The sequence below is a fragment of the Orbicella franksi genome, chromosome 13 (assembly GCF_964199315.1).
Source record: "Orbicella franksi chromosome 13, jaOrbFran1.1, whole genome shotgun sequence".
Taxonomy (NCBI): domain Eukaryota; kingdom Metazoa; phylum Cnidaria; class Anthozoa; order Scleractinia; family Merulinidae; genus Orbicella; species Orbicella franksi.
The window spans coordinates 6,396,075-6,415,716 of NC_138157.1; the positions used below are offsets into that span (position 1 = coordinate 6,396,075).

The 19,642-nt window shown below is 36.2% G+C and overlaps 3 protein-coding genes across 4 annotated transcripts; 1 reads left to right on the forward strand and 2 right to left on the reverse strand.

Moving 5' to 3' along the window:
- Positions 1–99: 99 nt before the first annotated feature.
- LOC145465387 (thymidine kinase 2, mitochondrial-like) lies at positions 100–7,319 on the reverse strand. The gene is made up of 10 exons (XM_081449164.1): positions 6,931–7,319; positions 6,503–6,621; positions 6,185–6,259; positions 5,907–5,960; positions 5,219–5,308; positions 4,781–4,854; positions 3,414–3,502; positions 2,958–3,037; positions 2,454–2,531; positions 100–2,189 (listed from the first exon to the last, which is right to left on the reverse strand). The coding sequence occupies exons 2-10, from the start codon at positions 6,578–6,580 to the stop codon at positions 2,070–2,072; spliced, it is 738 nt and encodes a 245-aa protein (XP_081305290.1). The 5' UTR covers positions 6,581–6,621; positions 6,931–7,319; the 3' UTR covers positions 100–2,069.
- A 72-nt stretch (positions 7,320–7,391) lies between these two features.
- LOC145465558 (thymidine kinase 2, mitochondrial-like) lies at positions 7,392–14,293 on the reverse strand. 2 transcript variants are annotated; one of them, XM_081449333.1, is made up of 10 exons: positions 14,095–14,293; positions 13,331–13,431; positions 13,142–13,216; positions 11,798–11,851; positions 11,369–11,458; positions 11,012–11,085; positions 10,095–10,183; positions 9,800–9,879; positions 9,150–9,230; positions 7,392–8,364 (listed from the first exon to the last, which is right to left on the reverse strand). In XM_081449333.1, exons 1-10 carry the CDS (start codon positions 14,156–14,158, stop codon positions 8,269–8,271), a joined length of 804 nt encoding a protein of 267 aa, XP_081305459.1. In that variant the 5' UTR covers positions 14,159–14,293; the 3' UTR covers positions 7,392–8,268. The 2 variants fall into 2 exon arrangements, with proteins under 2 accessions (XP_081305459.1, XP_081305460.1); XM_081449334.1 differs by lacking the exon at positions 14,095–14,293 and adding an exon at positions 13,730–14,083.
- A 534-nt stretch (positions 14,294–14,827) lies between these two features.
- Positions 14,828–19,618, forward strand: LOC145465559 (acyl-coenzyme A diphosphatase FITM2-like). The gene has a single exon (XM_081449335.1). It carries the CDS (start codon positions 14,832–14,834, stop codon positions 15,624–15,626), a length of 795 nt encoding a protein of 264 aa, XP_081305461.1. The 5' UTR covers positions 14,828–14,831; the 3' UTR covers positions 15,627–19,618.
- Positions 19,619–19,642: the final 24 nt, after the last annotated feature.

Sequence of the window (19,642 nt, forward strand, 5' to 3'; positions counted from 1 at the left end):
GGGATATTAGACCTCGTGGTCGAGCTGGGGTGGGGTGCGGGGAGGACTTATTCAAGATATTGGAAACAAAATGAAGAGTTTATAGCCTTCAAAAGCCCAAGTCCAGAGGCATTTCAGTAAATAAGATATAGGGGCTGTAGTAGCAATATTACATGGAACTAAGTCAACAGCGAGGAGAAATACAAGAGACTAATGCTTGCTAGCCCCACCAAAAAAAAAATTACAAATGTGTTGTTCCAGAAATATCCATACCTCCCCACAAAAGCGATTTTTTTCTAAGACACCTCCCTCCTACCCCTCTGGAAATATTCCAAATAAGCTTCATATTTCTTTTAATTTTCTAGTGTCACAGACCATCCCTCCCCCAATGCTGTTTATTATTTGTTAAATTTTGTTAAATTTCAGAGTTGCATTGCTTCCAAAACCATTACAGTGGTTTCAAGTATACATTAAGATTCTTTTCTTTGTGAACAATATCATTATTGCCTCTATTGACCTTTAACCAAGGAATGGGCATTCCCACTCTTCCAAAAGCTCCACCGTGGGGATTGTAGAAATGAACTAACCGCACCATGGGGCATTTGCAGCATTTTTTCACAAAGCTCAACAACTTCTCAGGACAGGGGGGAATGAGCGGGCTTGGATCAACACTCCCTTACATCTACTAGCCAATTGCTTTTATTACTACTGAGAGCAGCCTAATACTTATGGGTAAAAGTCATACCGTAAACACCGGTGGATAAGCTGCACCTTTTTACCCAAATTTTTCCATAAAAATTGGGGATGCAGCTTATCTGCGAGAACATCTGGAATAACATGTCATAAATTTAAATAAAGTTAACACTTTTCATGGAAAATTTATAAGTTTGTATCGCAAACTACAGAATAATAAGAACTTCATAACACTAATAATGTCAGAGTAAACATCGATTAAGTTTGGTAGCTCCTAAAAGAGCCGTTTTTGGTAATTATAAGCATACATGCAAGCTTTTATTTCTCGCTGTTAAACACTGAAGAAGATTGTGAGCTAGTACAGAATAATAGCTACAGAATATTATACATATATTTAATATATACTTTTTACTTAGTGTGCATTATGCCAGCATTCTGAAAGCTCTACATATACAGTGCTGTGCAGATCTGACCATTATATCAATAGTAACTGTTACAGAATTACAAGGAGCTCTAGTTTTTGTCTTTGCTATTGTTTCATTTTTTTCCAGAAGCAATAAACTTCATTAAGCTGGAGTGCAACCGACAAGTTGCACTCATCTGTATATCATTGTAAGCGATATTTCTGTGTTTATTCTTTTCACCAAGGATTTTACAACAAGCTATCATATTTACCCGCTGGTTCAGTAACAATTTAACTTCAGCATTTTATTTTAAAAAAAGTGTTAATGGTTCCCTTCTTTCTATCTTTTTCCAATCTTCCACTTGATGAACAAGATTGACAAAAAAATATTGATATAAAAAAGAAAGAAATGAATAAATATTTTCTTTTTTGTACAACAGAAACACATAAACATAGTTATGCACAATGGTGTCACATTAAAAGAAAGCAATATTGATCTACACTAACTACATTCAAACCCTTACCAGGAGATAAACATTCACAATGCGAGCGGCATGTCATATACAATTACATGTACAGTAAAGAGCATCTTAAAAAACTTTTGGTAACCATTTGGAATGGCCCATATGTCCGTCGACAGTGAAGTCAAATAATTCTAACCCTGTAGTTTCTTGCATAAAAGCATGTTTTAAGTTGCACATACACTGTACACATTTTAATGACCTTTGGTACTCTAAAACATTATACCATTAAGTAAATGATTGATTGATTAAAAGCATTTTTTTAAAAGTATTATTTTGTAGGAAGCGTTAAGGCATTCTTGTTACATGGTAATTAACATGCGATCAGGAGTCTTTTTTTTTGGTGAGTTATGACGATAAAGGAATCATTATCAAGAATTTCCCAGTACGTATGTTTGGCCTAACAGTGAGACGCCACTGCAAGTTTACTGTACTATAAATTATTTTCCTATTTTGCTAAAATGTTTTTTTTTTTAACACACGGCTTCTTGAACACAATGTAACTGTGGCCAATCTTTCATCCCAAGTATGTACTGGTCATTGGTCTTGTAGAATTTCATCATCTCCTCGAGGCCTCTGTTTCCATCAACAACCTGAAGGATTGTTAAAATAACTCAGCATTAGTGAGGGACCAACATTTTTTACAAGCAACTGGAACAATGAAGGAAGCGAAACTTACTCCAAAACCCATGCAGTAGCAGTGTAAATTAAATTTCTAACACTACAGTTGAGTAAACCCACTGTCACTCAGTCTCCTTATTAAGGAACATTATCATACGGAGTTCTTTCTTTTTTGCAGTAGTTAAAACACTACTGTCATTTTTAAATTTTTCAATGTGTATTGTGTTTTTACTTACCATCACTGGTGCAGGGATAGGGAATTTTTTCTGGATCAGCCATTCTTCATGTCTTTCATGTAAAGCAACAAGAAGTTCCTGACAGCAGTAAGGAGAAAACCTTGTTATAATAATATTATTGTTGCAAACTTGCAAATCAGCACAGAAATCAAATAAACAGGCCAGAGCAACTGGATTTAAAGAATCTCCAAGGAAAGTAGTAAATATTGTAAGAAATTTGCATTGAAACCTGCAAGTCCACTAAGGCAAGCTGGGTAATATGTGAAATGATTGACAGAACTGAGGCATTACTAACATATCTTTTTTACAGTTACTGATGAACAGCAGGTAAAAAGTAACTACTTTCAGTTTTGACTATGGTCACATTTACAAATAAAGGGTGCAAATTCCACAACACTCTCTCAGTAGTCCAGGGTAGATTCATTGTGTGTGTTTCTGGACTTATGTGGAAGTGCAATTTTTCTATTCATTTAATTAACAGGTATTCAGAGCACTTTCACCTACCATAGGGATTGTCTTTTCCTCACTTCGACACCGGGCTTTCATTCTTTCCATGCATATTTCGGGTGATGTCCTCAAGTAAACTTTTCAAATGAGAAGTAGAAATTAATGAAATTACCATATTAATCGTAAATTTCTGATGTAGCATTGGTATACCTTATAGAATAACAAAATGTTTTGTCAATATAGAGTCATAGAAGCCCTCGGACTAGCACATGTTCAAAGCGATAATTGTGCAATCAGTATATCCGTTTTGTGCTTCATTTCAAGCCATGTCATACCCTAGTTACATGTAGGTATACTTTATATATTTTTTTAAATTGTTGTTCTGACATAGATGTTTATTAGGACATACTCCCTGCTTTATATTGTTAATAAACTCCTCTCTTTGTCATAAATGAAGTGCGTTGTTTGGGGAATTTGAAATTTAACATTTTACAAAATTTAATTATAGCTTACTTATCAGATCCAGGTGTGGTTGTTGTCTTTTTGTAATCCATTCAAACCACTCATTGTGCACGGAATGTTCTGCTTTGGTCATCATTCCACTAAACAGAGCCAGAGAAAGAAAAAAAAAAGATTATGCCGGGGTGGATCTACAGTTGTAGGAGGTTCAGGGGGCTCAGGAGGTTCAGTAACCCTCTAAATAAAAAAAAATGAGACATTGTAACACACTGACTTGACCTCAGAATGCCGGAAATCCCATTTCTGAGGACCCCAGTTTAAAAAATCTTAACAGGGCAGGATGCCCTTGGACCCCCTTGAGGGGACTGCCTTCGGCAGTCCATATCTCAAAGTGGAAATCCCCTTCTCTAAAATCCAGTATTGCCTCAGTTGTTCCATGGAGCTACATGTAATTGCAATGTTTGCATTTAGTATGCAAGTGTTTCAGGTGAAAATGGTGGGTAACTAAAACTCTATGGCAGTTTGTCAGGCTTCAAGCATTTTTCCTGTTTTAAAAAGGGAGTAAGGGACTACTTAACTTCGAGAAATGATTAATTTAGTTGTTGTTGATACTTCTATCTTCAATTGCTTTGGCGTTTTTTTCCTTCTTTGAGGTGGTCTGCTTTGCACAGGGATTAATGTCTCTTTTGGCACCTTTCTGTTTTTTTCTTATTGCATAGTATTCTATGTAGTTTTTGATCACTTTGGACCATTAACCCATTGACTCCTGTGCTGGCTGTAACCAGCTGTGGCGAGCCTTGGCCTTTCTTTCACTTTTGACATCATCACCTTTGACCAAAATTGGCATCATCTATGCTAGGTGGAAAAGATGTTTCCAATGATATTCAGATCAGAGTGATCAGCCCAATGGAGCCTGAGATATGCACAAAAATACTCAAAAAGTTGAATGAAAAACTCAGAGCAAAATTTCCTGCCACTACATAAAAGCACACGTGGCTACTCCATGGCAAAAATTGCCTGTCTCGATGATGATTTCTCAAAATGTTTTAAACTGGAAGCAAGCCCAGTAGAAGGTCAATCACTGCAGCAAAAAGAAAAGAAAAGGAGAAAAAGGAAAGTTGAAAAAAAAAAAATGAAAAAGCCTAAAGACAAAATTTTGATTTCTGCGCATGCCCAAGCAAAAATGTCGTAAAAAAGCGATGCTAGTGGAAAGAAGGGCATGCTGTCATGTTGCAAATGCCTTTTTGAGTAGATTGGAGCTAATTTGGCCCATATCCAGCCTGAAAATCTCCAAAATGTCCAAAAAAATGCGTTTTTGGCAAAAAGCTCCAGGAGTCAGTGGGTTAAATAAATAAATAAATAAATAAATAAATAAATAAATAAATAAATAATAAATTAAATTCATTCATGCTGTACAATACCTCTTACAGAGATTATGTTCAAAGCAATAGTAGCCACTGTAAACACTTCTTTCAATCATCTTCACTGGAGTTACCTGTTTTCAAGAATGTAATGCAAAAAACTCATTATACACAGTGCAGTGCTGAACATTATAATATGCAGTGGAGAGCATCAGTTTAACAAATAGATTCCATGTTGCTGTTTGTCTGTTCAGTAATAGATCAAAGATGATGCCAAAATGTGGTAAGATCAAAAAAGTGGTACACGAGCCGTTAGCTGATTGTGTCACTATTGTTCTTACCACATTCATTTAAATGTCATCTATACATCTGTCCTCCAATACTATAGATCATAAGTATTTGTAAGAACCAATCAAAATGCAAGAATTTGACCTGTTATATAACAAATATAATATAATACTAAATATTGCACAGTAATGCCTTCCTAAGAATACTCACATGTGGTTTCTTGTGGATTTTCATGAGACTAAGAACAGCACAAGATTCAAACAGGTAACTCCAACGTTGACAGTCGGTGTAAAACAACTCCTTTTCACCGAGAAATGAAACGACTGTCAGACAATTTGTACATCAAGATCTGTTTGACAGACATGGGACAGGAGGACATCCTCCCAGTTTCTACAATGTACTTCAAAAATTGAAATATTGGAAAAAGTAAGGAGAGAAAAAAAAGTACTGGTCTATGAAGATGCCAAAATGCATAATATCCAGTCATGAATTAGCAACCGATAAGTCCATCTACCAATGTGATTGGTGTGTTACTAACATTGTTGCATGTGTTTGTGATATGAATATGGCTCAGAGACCAGTATGGCTGAGTGTACTGTGTAGCAAAGCCGAAAGGTTTATGTACGACTCATGAATCAACTTAAGAGATGAGAGCAAAAATTCATGTGTGACACATGAAAAGTCACTAAAAGATATACATGTATGTTTAATGTAATTCATGAATTTACATGTGTGAAAAAAAAAACCTTGCTTAAAGCAGTTAAAACTATATGTGAAGGGTGAAATTAGTTAAGCAAGCTTCCTTTTGCTAACCTCACGGCTGGTGGCCAATGGGGTTACAAACTAGAGCTCAAGCAGTGAGTACTAGAGCTGTAGCTGGTACACCTCATCAACTTACCAAAAGATTTTTCCCTCCAACATTTTGCCATTTAGCCACTGGTTCTTCTAATACCTGTTGGGAAGAATTTTTTATTATATTTCTTAAATGAAGAATTCCAGGAAAATGGTATTACCACAAGCACTCCATGAGCATGATTGAGAAGAGAGTGCAAAGCACTGACGATCAATCAATTTTTTTTTTCATTTCCCCTTTCATTTTTTATACTCAAGAACTCATTTATCTCTATGTGCACGTATGATTATGAAAGAAATAATTTATATTGAGAAAATACTCACTTCTACTAGGGGATTGTCTCTAAAAAAATTTAACAACGTTGTTTTCCCACTTCCAATGTTACCTTCCACAGCAATCTGAAAAATATAAGCTTAAGTTGAGTTCACCAAATATTAAAATTTCATAGTGAAGGGCATTTCTGAATATCAAACCATGATCTTATCAGATAATTTGGAAGACAATTTAAGTTACATCAGAAGCATATCACCTAGTTACATGTAAGCTTATGTTCGAATTCTGATATTATGTGTTAACCCTCGATAAATAAAGGCTTCTTTTTCTTCTTCATCATCGAAAGAGCCAGGGTAATCACGTCATACCGTTATATTGGTTTTTGGTGAATCTTCTTCCATTGGACACTCCGCTTCAAGACAGTGTGGTTGACTTAACCTAAGCATAATTCTGGAGCATCGGAAACAACAAACAAACGTCAAGATATCTGTGAAAGAAAATTAAACGGAGCAAATATATCAAAAACTGCAGATCACAGGGTCAATTCAGGCAACCCAATCTTGAGTATGCGAGATGACGAAGAAACTACAAGATCGGTAAATGTGTCCGCATCACGGTATTTTACAGTAAACGGGATAACAACAAAGAACGAACAAGGTAACGCTTTCAAGCACGCTATCACTCTATATTACCAGTGTAGCAGAAATTCGCTGCCAAATAGAGGAAGCAGTTGATAATAACAACAAAACAGCGCAAAAAGATCGTTGAAATAACATTAAAACAAAGTTAAGCTTACCTTTCCACTCAAAAGTGGCCAGCAAGTCAATACTTGCAGGAGTAAATATGGCGGCGATCAGGAATCAAATAGTGGCGGGAAAAACTGAACAGTATTTTGAACGCGAGAAGTCTGGAGCTAGGTACCCAGATCTCCACAACCTCGTTTCCAATTTCGCTCCCAAAGGTATTTAGACAGAAATCACGGGATAGGATACACCCTGTAGTCAATACGAAAACTGACCATAAATCTAGACAGAAAAACTAGGGAATAAAGAAACATTCTGGGGCCATTTACAAATAAATAGCCTTCTGTGTAGCTGCTGTTCACTGAGTGGAAAAACGTTTACTTCAAACTTTATCACCCATTTGTACTGTTTGTGTCACCATCCGAAATTGATCTGGTCCCACCCCCCCCCCCCCCATTCCCCCTAACCTGTTTCCAAAAAGTGCTATGCAGCTGACTAACCCATCACCAAAAAGGAGAGGAGACTGTGCAGACATTCTACAATCTCATTTCCTTGATGTTGGAATTTTAAGGCAAGGTATTAACAAATTGTCCACTCTCTTTCTAAATATTCAATTTTAATTGAATAAGATTTAATTAAGAAAAGCATTTATAAGGAACTAATTAAAATTTAACATTACAACATAACTGAACTGTAAGACTGTAAGAAAGGGCTATTTTCTGTGAAAGAAAATATGATTCTAGAATCATTAAATGTCTATAGCTAATAAGTTTTGTTTGTAAAGCAGTAATCTTATCTACTGCAGTGTAAGCAATGAAAGAAAAATGGATGTTTGCATAGAATTCTGAATTATGAAAGGTACATACATGTATTTGCAGTTCACCTAGGAGATTTCTCATTGTGATTGACTCTAATAAATATTTACACAAAATCGATTTAAAAAAATAGAAGCAAAGGAATTTGAGACTTGAAGGTAAAATAGCTAACATGTTTTGGTATCCTGAATTTCTAAATATAAAAGCGTGTCTTTATTATAATATTGGTGTAATGCTATCGCTTTATGAGAAGGCACTGTCACTTGCAATTGTCCAAAAAATTCAACAAGCCTACCCACAGGTTACAATTCACATATAAAACAATTCTGTTTTGTACAACTGCTCTAATTACGTCTATGTACAAAGACAGGAGTGATGGAACTGTTGTCAAATTCGATAGAAATCTGTAGGGTAACATGCAGGCTTTTGCAGGCTTCGTGACAAACATCTCTTAAGTTTATTATTAAAAGGTTTATAATATAAATTGCAATAATATAGATACATACAAATACAAATATATACGTATTCATGTATATACAGTGTATGAGCAAGATAATCTCCATAAAACTGTATGTGTCATTCTGTTTTTGAAACGTTGATCCCGAGGAGGAGCTGAGTGTTTGTTTCATAAAACTGAAACATATCATCTAAGCTTTTATTTCCATCTACCACCTGAAACAAATAAATACAGGACTTAATGTGGAGTTACTACTGACAATTTGTAAGATTAATTGATTTATATTTCCTGGGCAATTAGAAAATCATGGAATATTCAAGCCAGTTTAATGATTTAAGAGACTAACCAAGTATTTTGTCCACATGACCTGTCAACAGCAATTTATCAGATACATGTAACATTTTTTACTATTTTTAGTAGGCAAGACTTAAAACATGCTTTTGATTAGGAGTTTTTCTATAAATTAGCAGGTACTAAAGTGAAGTATCTTCTTGCAAAGTTAAATACCAGGGCTGTGCTCTTACAGTGCCAGGGTGCCACAGGTGACTGACTTTTTCCTTTGATCGGTTGGTTGGTTTTTTCATACATGCTTAAGTGCTGGGCACCCAGGATTTCATGGATAGGAACCTTTGGGCTCCTCATAATTTTCTTAGGTCAAAGCCTTGAATAGCTTCAAAATCAGAAAAATGTCTCCCATATTTTAGAGTCCCTTATACAGGCTGGTTTTCACTTTTGGATTATGAGCAGACATATGCAGCCACAGTAAAATGAGTACTGTAAGGTAGCAGCTTCTGTCAGTAATGTTTTTAACAGAAGCAACTAATGATCAACATCTTATTGCATCTGTATTTGCTTATGTTTTTGTGCTATTGAAACCTCAACCTTAACTGAAAATGCCATTGCCCTTCAATTATGGCTGGAAGTTGCTTTTGTTCATACTGCCAACCTTCCAGGCCAATCAAACATTTACAAATATGCAAAAGGTTGGTAAAACACTTACCACGACTGGAGCTGGAATATAGAATTTGTTCTTTTTTATAAGCCATTCTTCATATCTCTCATGTAAAGAATTTAAAAGCTCCTGCAAGAAAAAAGGTCCTTTCATTCAATCAATTCCCCTCTTCTTTTTTTATTACAATTTACACAACACAAAGAATTTTGCATTTTTGTTACCCAAGGTTGCTAAACAAACACACATATCTAGCAATATTTATCAGCTTGTCTGCAAAATGTAATTTTTTTTTGTTAATAAAGGCCTTCATGGCATTTTTCACAACTCTTTTTAAAGAAGTATTTTGTATTTGGAGGGTGGAATTTTAAATTTAGCTTACTGGTCACATGTGGATTGAAACTTCAATAATAATTCTGAGATAACATGGTGTACCTTCAAGTGTATTCAATTTTGTTCTAAGATAAAAGGGTAAAACAAAACATTCTAAATTTTGATTATGAAAATTATGACATCTTGGCCGTGATGGAACATTATAAAGTCAGCTGGTTCCCAAGCCCCCTCCACTCTCAGTCTGTACCTTTAGGGTTACATGTATAGAACTTAAGATATGCAAGAGAGAGACTGAAGTGCCTGAAGTTAGTATGTCGCCTGAAATGTAGTACTTTTGTTGTGCACACAGATCTGACTCAAATACATACCATTGATACAGAAGTTTCCTCATCTCTACTTCTCTTTTTTATTCTCTCCATGCATTTCTCTGGTGATGTTCTTAGATAAACTAAAAGTAAAAACAATGTCAAAATTTCTAAAATTCCCAGATGTGTACATGTACCATTCGTGCTTTCAGATCATTATGGTAATAAAGATATATCAAGCTTACTATTTAATAATATTACGGGTCTTGCAACTTGATAAACCAGACTTCCCACGAGGACTGCTCTGACCACACCCTGCTCATAATGCCGTCAAGTCAAACAAATGTTCAGTACACACCTATCAAGTCTACTTGTGGCTTCTCAGTTGTCATGAGATAATCAAACCATTCCTGGAAGACTGTGTACTCAACTGTTGACAATGTGCCACTGTGTGTCAAGAAAGTAAAACAAGCATAACATTATCATTTGATAAGTTAATTTGTTGTTGAATCACATCCGTAAGCCCTTTCTCCATAATTAAAATAATCAACAAAAAAGAAGTACGATTATTTGTTATCCATTGCTGTGGTACTTACAAAATAAATGTATAAATTATCACAACTTAATGGCTTTGGTTTGTTTTAAGGGTGGACAATTTTATTGTAATCAATTTTTTTTAAAAGAAGTCACAATCCAGAGGTTATTGATTTATCCAGGGGAAAACATTATTATTCTCTGAACAACTGAGGCCTGATCAACAGAATATCAGTATCTGGAGTTTTCTAACAGATTGGAAGTTTAGAAATGTGAAAAATGACCAATACCTTGTCTAATTGTAGACTGTCAAATGAGTTTCAGTTTACTTCATAGAAACCCAAGTGGAAGTTTATGATGGGAAAAAAACGCTGTGGGAAACACAACCCAGTCCTAGATGCTTCTTCAAGTTCTCCCAAACTTGCATGATTGTTTCTATAACTTGTTATAAACAAGGGTAAAATGTTTTAACATAAATTAAAATCTACTTTTTTAGAAAACAATGTGCACCAAGGGGAGGAAAATCACAGCCTTGTTTAATGTGAATTTTCAAAATATGTTAATTCTCTTTGCTAATGCACCATTGATTACGTCATGATCTCCACAGTTTTCTATATCTATCTAGACATACAAGTACAGCTTTCAGCATACACATTCTTACAGGGTGTTTTCTTATATCATCACAAAAGTGGTAATTTTATTAATACCCTTTGAAAAATTATCAAAATTTTAATGCTTTACCTTCTATGAAGATTTTCCATAAAGCAGAACCTTGTACTGTATGCACTTCTTTCAAGTAGCCTGACAGGTGTATTCTAAAAAAAGTAGGCATTGTAAATTCTCTTTTTCCTTTTAATTTTATTGATTAAAGAACAAAGAAAGTCTTAGATTGTTTATAATAATATTATTTTTTATTTCTTCTTAGATTTTAATACATGTTACATAACATGAGTGCCGCAACCCTTCTCTTTGTGTATACTTTTATGTGTACAGTGTATGTATGATTTGTGCACAAATGCAGAATGTAACCTTTCCTTGTGTACAGTGCCTGAGATCTGTATGTACATGTATGTAAAAACACTGTGTTTCCTACTGTACCTGAGATCGTTGATGAATTTCCATCATTGTGAGAAGGACATAGGACTCAAATAAATAACTCCATCTCTTTGGGTCACTGTACATAAGCTCCTAGAAACAGATGAGTCATACATGAACATGATCAGAGTTATCGATAAGTGCCGGCTGAGAAAGAGCAGAAATATATTTTGCCAAGATCAAAGTGAAAGTTATCCAGTAATTTTTGACAGCCCTGTAATTGTATAGATCTAAGTTTTTGAAACTGGTAATTTTCTGTTTGCCTTTGCCTTCTTTAGCAAGGACCATACAAGTCATGTACATGTGTGACAATATACTGGCAATGTCTGAGAGAAGGAACAACAAAGTCAAATTTGAGACAATAGATTAAATCTGACTACTTATCTCTCATCAGGTAATACCAAAAACTGACAGGCACTGAAAATGTCATACCAGAGTATTGCTCCCATCGACATTCTGCCATTTTTTGACAGGCTCTTCGATTACCTAGTAGAAAGAAAATGGAGAAAATACCTCAATGAAAATTCACTGTACAGATTTTCAGTTCTATTGAAAACTATATGACAAGTGATTATGTTGCACCCGTCAGCTTATCTGGGCCTTCAACACAGCAAGCAAAATAATCAAACTAATCCAAGACAATCAATGATTCAATTTACTGCACCTTATTTGTGGGTTTTAAAGGTAAAAAAATTTATGCAAACCAGAAATTTAGGGTTAGGGTTTCAAATCCCAGAGTTATTCCAAGTTTTGGAAGGTGGAGTGCAAAACTGGATTTATTTGTTTCATCAATAAAGAGTTTTATGCAATTGCCTTCCACTTTTCTTTTACTTGGAGCAAAGCAAACATCTTTGTGCTTGTTTGTTTTCATTTTTATCTTGTTTTAACCGAGAAGGGTTGGGGTTGAATCTTTGGGGCAGCCAATGTTGAATTATGCTGCCCAGCTCCCATCTAAGGTTTCATTCGATGTTGAGTACATGGCGTATGTGATGTCATAAACAAACGGTTTTGGAAACAGTTTACTTTTGGGTTGCACCTTTGCTGGTTACAGAAAACTAAGGGCATAAAAATATATGGAATGTGGACACTAATATTTAGCTCTTATTAACCGAGCTCGAGGTCTGTATGGGAGAATCTTGACCAAGGTCGTAAGTACAGACCAAACGCAGTGATGTCTGTACACATGGCCAAGGTCAAGATTCTCAAGATTCTCCCATACAGACCGACTTAGCTCGGTTAATAAGATGTTTATTATATGGCAAAGAAGAAAACTTCAATTCGTTTAATGTAACTGGTTTGCTGACATTTTGCTTGCGAACGGTGATGAGCTTAACTTAAACCTGCCAAAATTTGCTTGTTCTCTTTACCTTTTTTTTTTTTTGTCATCAGGCTTTTTGGCACTTCCATAAATGATTGAGAAGAAAATAAAAGAAAATGGTGAACATTTTTGTATTTTAGTTTGCTACTTTTTCAACGCAAAATATTGATTTCAGCCAATCAAATTCGAGAATTTGGTAGTTCCCAGTCCTTGTGAGACAGAGCCATATAATAATTTGCCACATTAATTAATTTTGCATTTATTTACTCTTTTAACTTTGTAGTGTATGCGGTGAAATGTGTAATATTTTATAACAAGAGAGTATGTATAAAGGACTATTTTATTATTTGATAATTATATCTGATTTTCTGATACTCAACACCTTGCAGTGAAACCAAATTGCACTTATGCTTTTGTTTAAATTAAGTTTAAGTTTGTGTACTTAATTCGTAACCTACCTCCACCAATGAGTTTTGCTTGAAAAACTGCAGAAGACTTGTTTTTCCACTGCCTATGTTTCCTTCAATAGCCACCTTGAGTAAAAGAAAAAAGAACTTTTATGGTACAAATAGTTTTGTTAACAATTCTGAAAAGGCACTTAAATGACATGTGGAACACAACCTGGTAATAGTTTGACCTGTACTTACTGTAATATTTCTGTTTGATGAATAGCCATTGCTTCCATTGACTCCACTACATGTACTTCCATTTCTAGTGTTATTTCCAATCATCCTGCTTGATATGCAGCCTGAAATTAACGATTTGCCAATTATTCAGTGTTAATTATATATTGAGCAAATTAATAAGACGAGCATTGAAGCATTTTTTTCGAAGGCAATGTTCTCCTCGACTCGTAATCATAATATTTGCGTGTACAACTCGAAGCAAAAAACTCTGCATAGCTCAACAGCAATAATTGCTACAAATAAACTTCCAAGCTACAGTCAATAAACATAACCACATGCAATAACTTCTTGTTCTGATAAGCTTATATTCAACGAGAACATATTTGATACCATACGCAACGCGTGCGGTACGGTCGCTACCTTGAACAACACAAGAACGTGGTGGCTTCTACACTACCTGAGAGCGTGCAAAATTTTAAACTTATTTCTCAATGCAACAGAACAGTATAGAAACAATGTACGTTTAAAAAAAAATGTGACTGACCAAATAGAGCGTTGATTTTGTCCCTAGAAATCGCTCTTCTGAAGTTTTGCAAAAGATTTATGTGTGCGTTATTTGAAATACGCGCGCAAATTTCGACCACACGATCCCCGAGTTGTCGCTTGTGCCTGAGCTTGCCCGTATGACATCACAACTCGCACAAAGTAGAAAAAGATGCAGAAATATCGTCTAAATTACTAATCTGCTACTTTCAGGAAGAAACTGAAGAAGGACTTTAACATACCTTTCAAACCGTTCTTCGTTGTTCTTGATAAGAGCGCGAAAAACGGGTGAAATTTGAAAGTCATGTTAAATTTCTACGTCGTTCCAAGTGATACTTCAGCCAGCGGAGTCTTCAAAAACGCACATGCTACATAGATGTCACGAAAGTCACGTCTTCTTGTCACGCCAGATAACAACGTGATTTTTCTGCTCTTCGACTTCAGATGCAGGTGCCGATGATTTTTGCTGTAAAAAGGAAAATAAATTAAAATAACTACCATTTAGCTCGCAAGATTTGAGCGATATTAGTTAAACTCGACACCATAGACTAGAGGAGATATGGGCTAATTTAGAATATATAGACTTATGTATACATATTTTTATTGAAATGCAATAGCAATTTTAATCACATGTTAGCCCATTTGATCATTTTAACAACTACATGGGACTCTTATTCTTTTCCATCTTTCTCCATCGCCGAAGGAGAAAAACAGCTTAATTTAAATATCATCATGACTTGACTCGACCAAACAAGCGTCTTTTACAAACTTAAGCCTATCTATTGTATGCAATCACCTACTTTAGCTTCCAGCCGGTTTCTCCAGTTTTAACCTTCCATTACTGTTTCTATCTTCGCGTCGTTTCGGGTTTATTTCGGCGTAAAAACAACAACGAACCTCATTGATTTGTTCCAGAAATCTACACAGGCGCTACTCTTACAGCCATAAAACTTGGAGCCTGGGCACCACAATTCAAAACATGGCGTCTGCTAAACAGGTAAAGAAGTTCAAAATTTCATTCCTTCGATCCTTGGAAGGAATCTACGAGTGGGCGTTGATGCCGCCCTCATCTAAAGCTGCTGTTTACTGGCTTGCATTAGTGGCGGGCTCGTTTATTCACGATTTTCTTCCGCTGCCGCAGTCCTATCTCTCGAACAAAAGAAACGTGTTCAACGTGTACTTTGTGAAGTTGGGCTGGGGATGGACATTGGGTCTCTTGATTCCCTTCATTTCTCTTACTTCATCCGTGTACACTTCTTTTAATCCGACTGCGACGTTGAAACACCTGAGCAGAATGGCCGTGGGCACCTTTGGATGGTATTTCTGGGTGAACCTGTTTGTTTACATCGAGGAGTTAACCGGCCAATGCGAAGGAGAAGAAACGTTGTCTTCAAAGAAAACTTGCCACTTCCAGGGATTTCACTGGGATGGCTTTGATATATCTGGACACACTTTTCTTCTGACTTACAGCGCTTTAGTCATCAGTGAAGAAATCCAAGTAAAAAGGTGGTGGTCAACCGAGCAAAGAAACACGAGAGGAACAACTTGGTTTGATCGCAGGCTCTCTTTAGTCAGTCCACTGGTAGAGTTGCTTTTCATCTGTATAAGCTTGCTGCTGATCTTGTGGGAGTTCATGCTGGTTTGTACCACGGTTTACTTTCACACTGTTCCTCAAAAAGTACTTGGAGCTTTAGTAGCCTTGTTTACCTGGTATGTTACTTACGGAGTGTGGTACAAGAATGAACCATCGCCTGGTCGACCATGGACCCTATGATTGAATGCTGAACAGTGCTTATAAAATCAATTACAAGACTGAGTTATTAGATCTTTCCAAGGTTGAAGGTCTTCTCTCTAAGTCTAACAGACTGTCAGTTTGTTGTTGCTACTCAGCTTTTAGATATAGTTATATTATATTTGGCCACTTATCTGAGTTTCAAGAATTGGTGCATTGATCATGCTTTTTTTTTACAACTAATTTATTCTCTATTTTTGTTATCCAAATAAGAAGAAGAATTATTTAGGGCTAAAAACCCATACATACTACACAAATTATTTAAACTCCGATTTGGCTTACTGAGTTGTTCTTGAGACTTGAGAATCATTTATTTGAAGCCAAAATTGTAAGTTTGCAGCTTTCTTACAGAATTTACATATACCATACATGCAACCTATATTTTTACACAATTACATATCAAACTTGCAGCTGCTTGTGGGGTGATGTACAAACTAAATAAAACAAATTAAAACAATTACAAAAGTTTGACATTTTAAACGGTAAAAAAGAGGAAGACTTTTACCACACTTTTTTTTTTTTTGTATTTTATTGATATTTATGTAAGTTTACAAATAAGAGTGACAAAAACAATTGAAATTACATTTGCAGATAAGAGAAAGAAAAACTAAATAAACTAACGTGAGTACAGATGGAAAAAAAAACGAGGAATACTATTACTAATAAGACTACTTAAGAGGAAAATACTAATACACCCAAAATACTTACTAACTATTTATATTAATGAATAAAAACTACGCTAATTTTTACTTTTTTTAGAAGAAACTACATAGACTAACGCTAGTATGGATGAAAAAAAAAAAAGAAAAGAAAAGAAAAACAAGAAATACTGTTACTAATAACACTACTTGTAAGGAAAATACTAATATACCAAAAATACTTACTAATATATTAATAAAACTATGTCAATTGTTACATTTTTTAGGCTGCAGGCCTAAATACAATTGTTTGTAATAAAGTTCTTCCACTTGGCGTCATGAAATGTTTGCTTGCCATTAGAATCGGAAATAACCGTTTCGATTTGATATACTGAGGAAACTTTTGCGAGAAAGATCTTTAATGACGGAGGAAATCCTTTATTTTGACAGGAGTAAATGTGTTGTTTTGCTAAGATCAACAGATGGTTGAGAAGATAAAAGTCTACTTGTCTGTTCCAAAGTCCAAACATTTTGTCGACATCTGATAGTGCTTCGATTTTTATTTCTATCGTATTTCGCCAAGTAATTAGTTCTCTCCAGAAACTGTCGGAATATTCACATTTTATTAGTAGATGTTTGATAGACTCACTTTCTTTTTTGCAGAAAGTGCACAGAGGCGAAGGTACTTGGCCAATTTTGTGGAGAAACTTGTCGCTAAATATCTATGTAATATCTTGTATTGGAATTCACAGGATCTAGAATCAATAGCTACTTTGAAGAGAATTCGATATATCTCTTCCCATTCCAGTGTCTCGCTCTATGTCTCTGTATACCTTAGCTGTGTAGTTGGTACACTCTCGTTCTTTGAGCGAACTTCGTTATGAATGCTCTTGGATATGACGTTGTCCAAGTTTACATTGTGGCCATTTAGGTGTAACTGTACGTTACTGGAAAACGTAGAGTTTTTTGAAAAATTATTGCAGGTTTTTAAATGTTGTCGCCACTGTGCAGGTAATGCGTCTATGATCGCCATTAGCTGAAACTTTTCTTTGGATGTAAGCGAAGAGCTTGTAATAATTTGAAACCCTGTGAATACTGCATTTTCTTTAGGCGTCAGATCCCCAAGTGTAATAATTCCTTTTCTAAATAACTCTTCGTAGTATTTAAAATTATTTACTCTATAGTTGATCATTTGCTTCTTTAAGTCCCCTCCTATCTACCTTGCTGACAGAGTCGCTTTGATCTTTCCTATCATCCCTGGGTTGTCACTAAGGGGACTCTAAGCAGGGCAAAAACTTACGAAAAAAGATGGGAGAGCCCTCTAAGCTAATCTTTTGTAAATTTAAACTTCGCTCGTGCTGATTTCCTGTACAGGGCTCAAAATAACGGCTGGTCAACGGACTATGTTCGGCCAGAATGGTTACTTGATCGGCCAAAAACTTACTCGCTGGTCATGTTGACCAGTCATGTCAAGTTGAGACGGTCACGTTGTTTATTCTTGAATAAACAATCAAATCTTCAACTATAACTCTTAGATTTTTAATTTCTTTTTTATTATGACCTCTCACACGAAAACATACACCAACAGGTATCTGTTTGAACGGCTAAAAATTGTTCACATGCTGTTTGTCAGTGTCATGCGTTCAAAGGTTTACGAAAAAATATCGGGGAGCCCTCGAAAAATTCCGGAAATTTCGGTCGGAAGTCAAATGGAAAGGTTTCGGTTCGATCCGACCGGAATATTGGGGACTACCTCACTTCCGTTCCATTTTGATAGACCGGCTCGTTGCCCTACTTCTCTTCAGTAGATTTTCACTTCACTTCATGTGGTGGATTAGGGAAAGGAATAGCAGATGATAAGAGCCATTCTTCTCGGTTGGCTTGGTTTGATCGGATTTCCTCTGTTAGACCCGCTGGTCTCTGACCGGTCAGTCTGGCATAATAGAAAGCACCCTTAATTTCGCTCACGCTGATCTCATGCACTTTAATTCAAATACCTTGGGAACCAGAACTTTTTGTCACAATTGCAAATGGAAAATGTAAGAGGAAAGCTAACCTGCAAACACAGACAGATTTCTGTCAACGTTCAAATAGGTTCGAGTCGACTCGAGGGAGGCCCGGCTTCCACCTTGAAAACCTCAGCTTGGGTGCGCAAGTCTACTACTGGACTTTTATCACATGCCAAAGTGACGTCTGTGAATTACCGTTGCTAATCGTGTTCCATTGTCCTGCCGTTCGCGGCATTGTCCTGCCGTTCACGTTGAAAACTTCTCCTAAATTATACTAAGGAGTCAAAATTCGGTGACACCGGTTCGTGTTGTTCAATTGCCATTTCCGATTATTTGAAAACGTTAAAATTACGAAATGCCGTAAAGTAGATGCCTGCCGTAATGCAGGCTATGAAAGCGTCTGATACAGTAAACTATATAGCCTGGCCGACCTCTCCAACCTCCGTTTCAAAATGAGTATTAATGATTATCTTTCACCAAGAGGCCAGTGGTGCACCTCGCTTGTTCAGTTTTGTTTATTTTTACTTGGATGTTTCTGTACTTTCACTTCGTTTCGTTTTGAAACAGAGGCAAATCAAAAACGGCCTAACACAAGTCAGGAACGGATGAGGGGATGTGTTTTGAACAGTGAAGAGGGTCCGAAAAAGTAATTTGTAACGCCCTTACATGTACACGGATAGGAGCGCAGAGGAAATGTACAGTATGAATACAGACTCGAGAGGTATAGCTGGGACGGCGGAAATGTACAGTGAGAGTGACTGACTAACCCAGTGGAGGATGGAGGCTAGCTAGAGTGTAAATGATACAGTCAACCGTGACACAGCTTAGAAATAAACCATCAATCGACAAGAAAAAATTTCTCCTCAATCAACCGTCAATATTTCAACCACTTCTTAATAGTCTTACACGCTGGCAGGCAGGGCTTATTGCCATTTATTTTCACTTTATTCAAGTCATTCTTAATACCGCAGAAATACAAAGAAGCCCGGGCGGTGGGTCGCAAGCCAGAAATCCCTTATTTGTTTTCATAGCAGTCCCGGCACAGTACGGGGCAACTTGTTTGTGTTTTGTTTTGGGGTCCGCTTGACTCAAGCGTTAAAATTCACTAAGGTCACGGAAAAAATCTGATCACAATGTAGTGAAATTCAGCTTCGAACTCAACTTTAGACATTCACGATATATTTCTTATCTATTCACGATTCACAGCCAAGAACTTTTGCATTTCACACCTCACGGAATGCACTTCAATCACGATTCACAGAACAGTTTTTTTTTTTTTCAAATCACGATTCACAGAGCACAAAAAAACCGGATCACGGCGTCACGAAAATACCCTCGCCCCCCCTCCCCC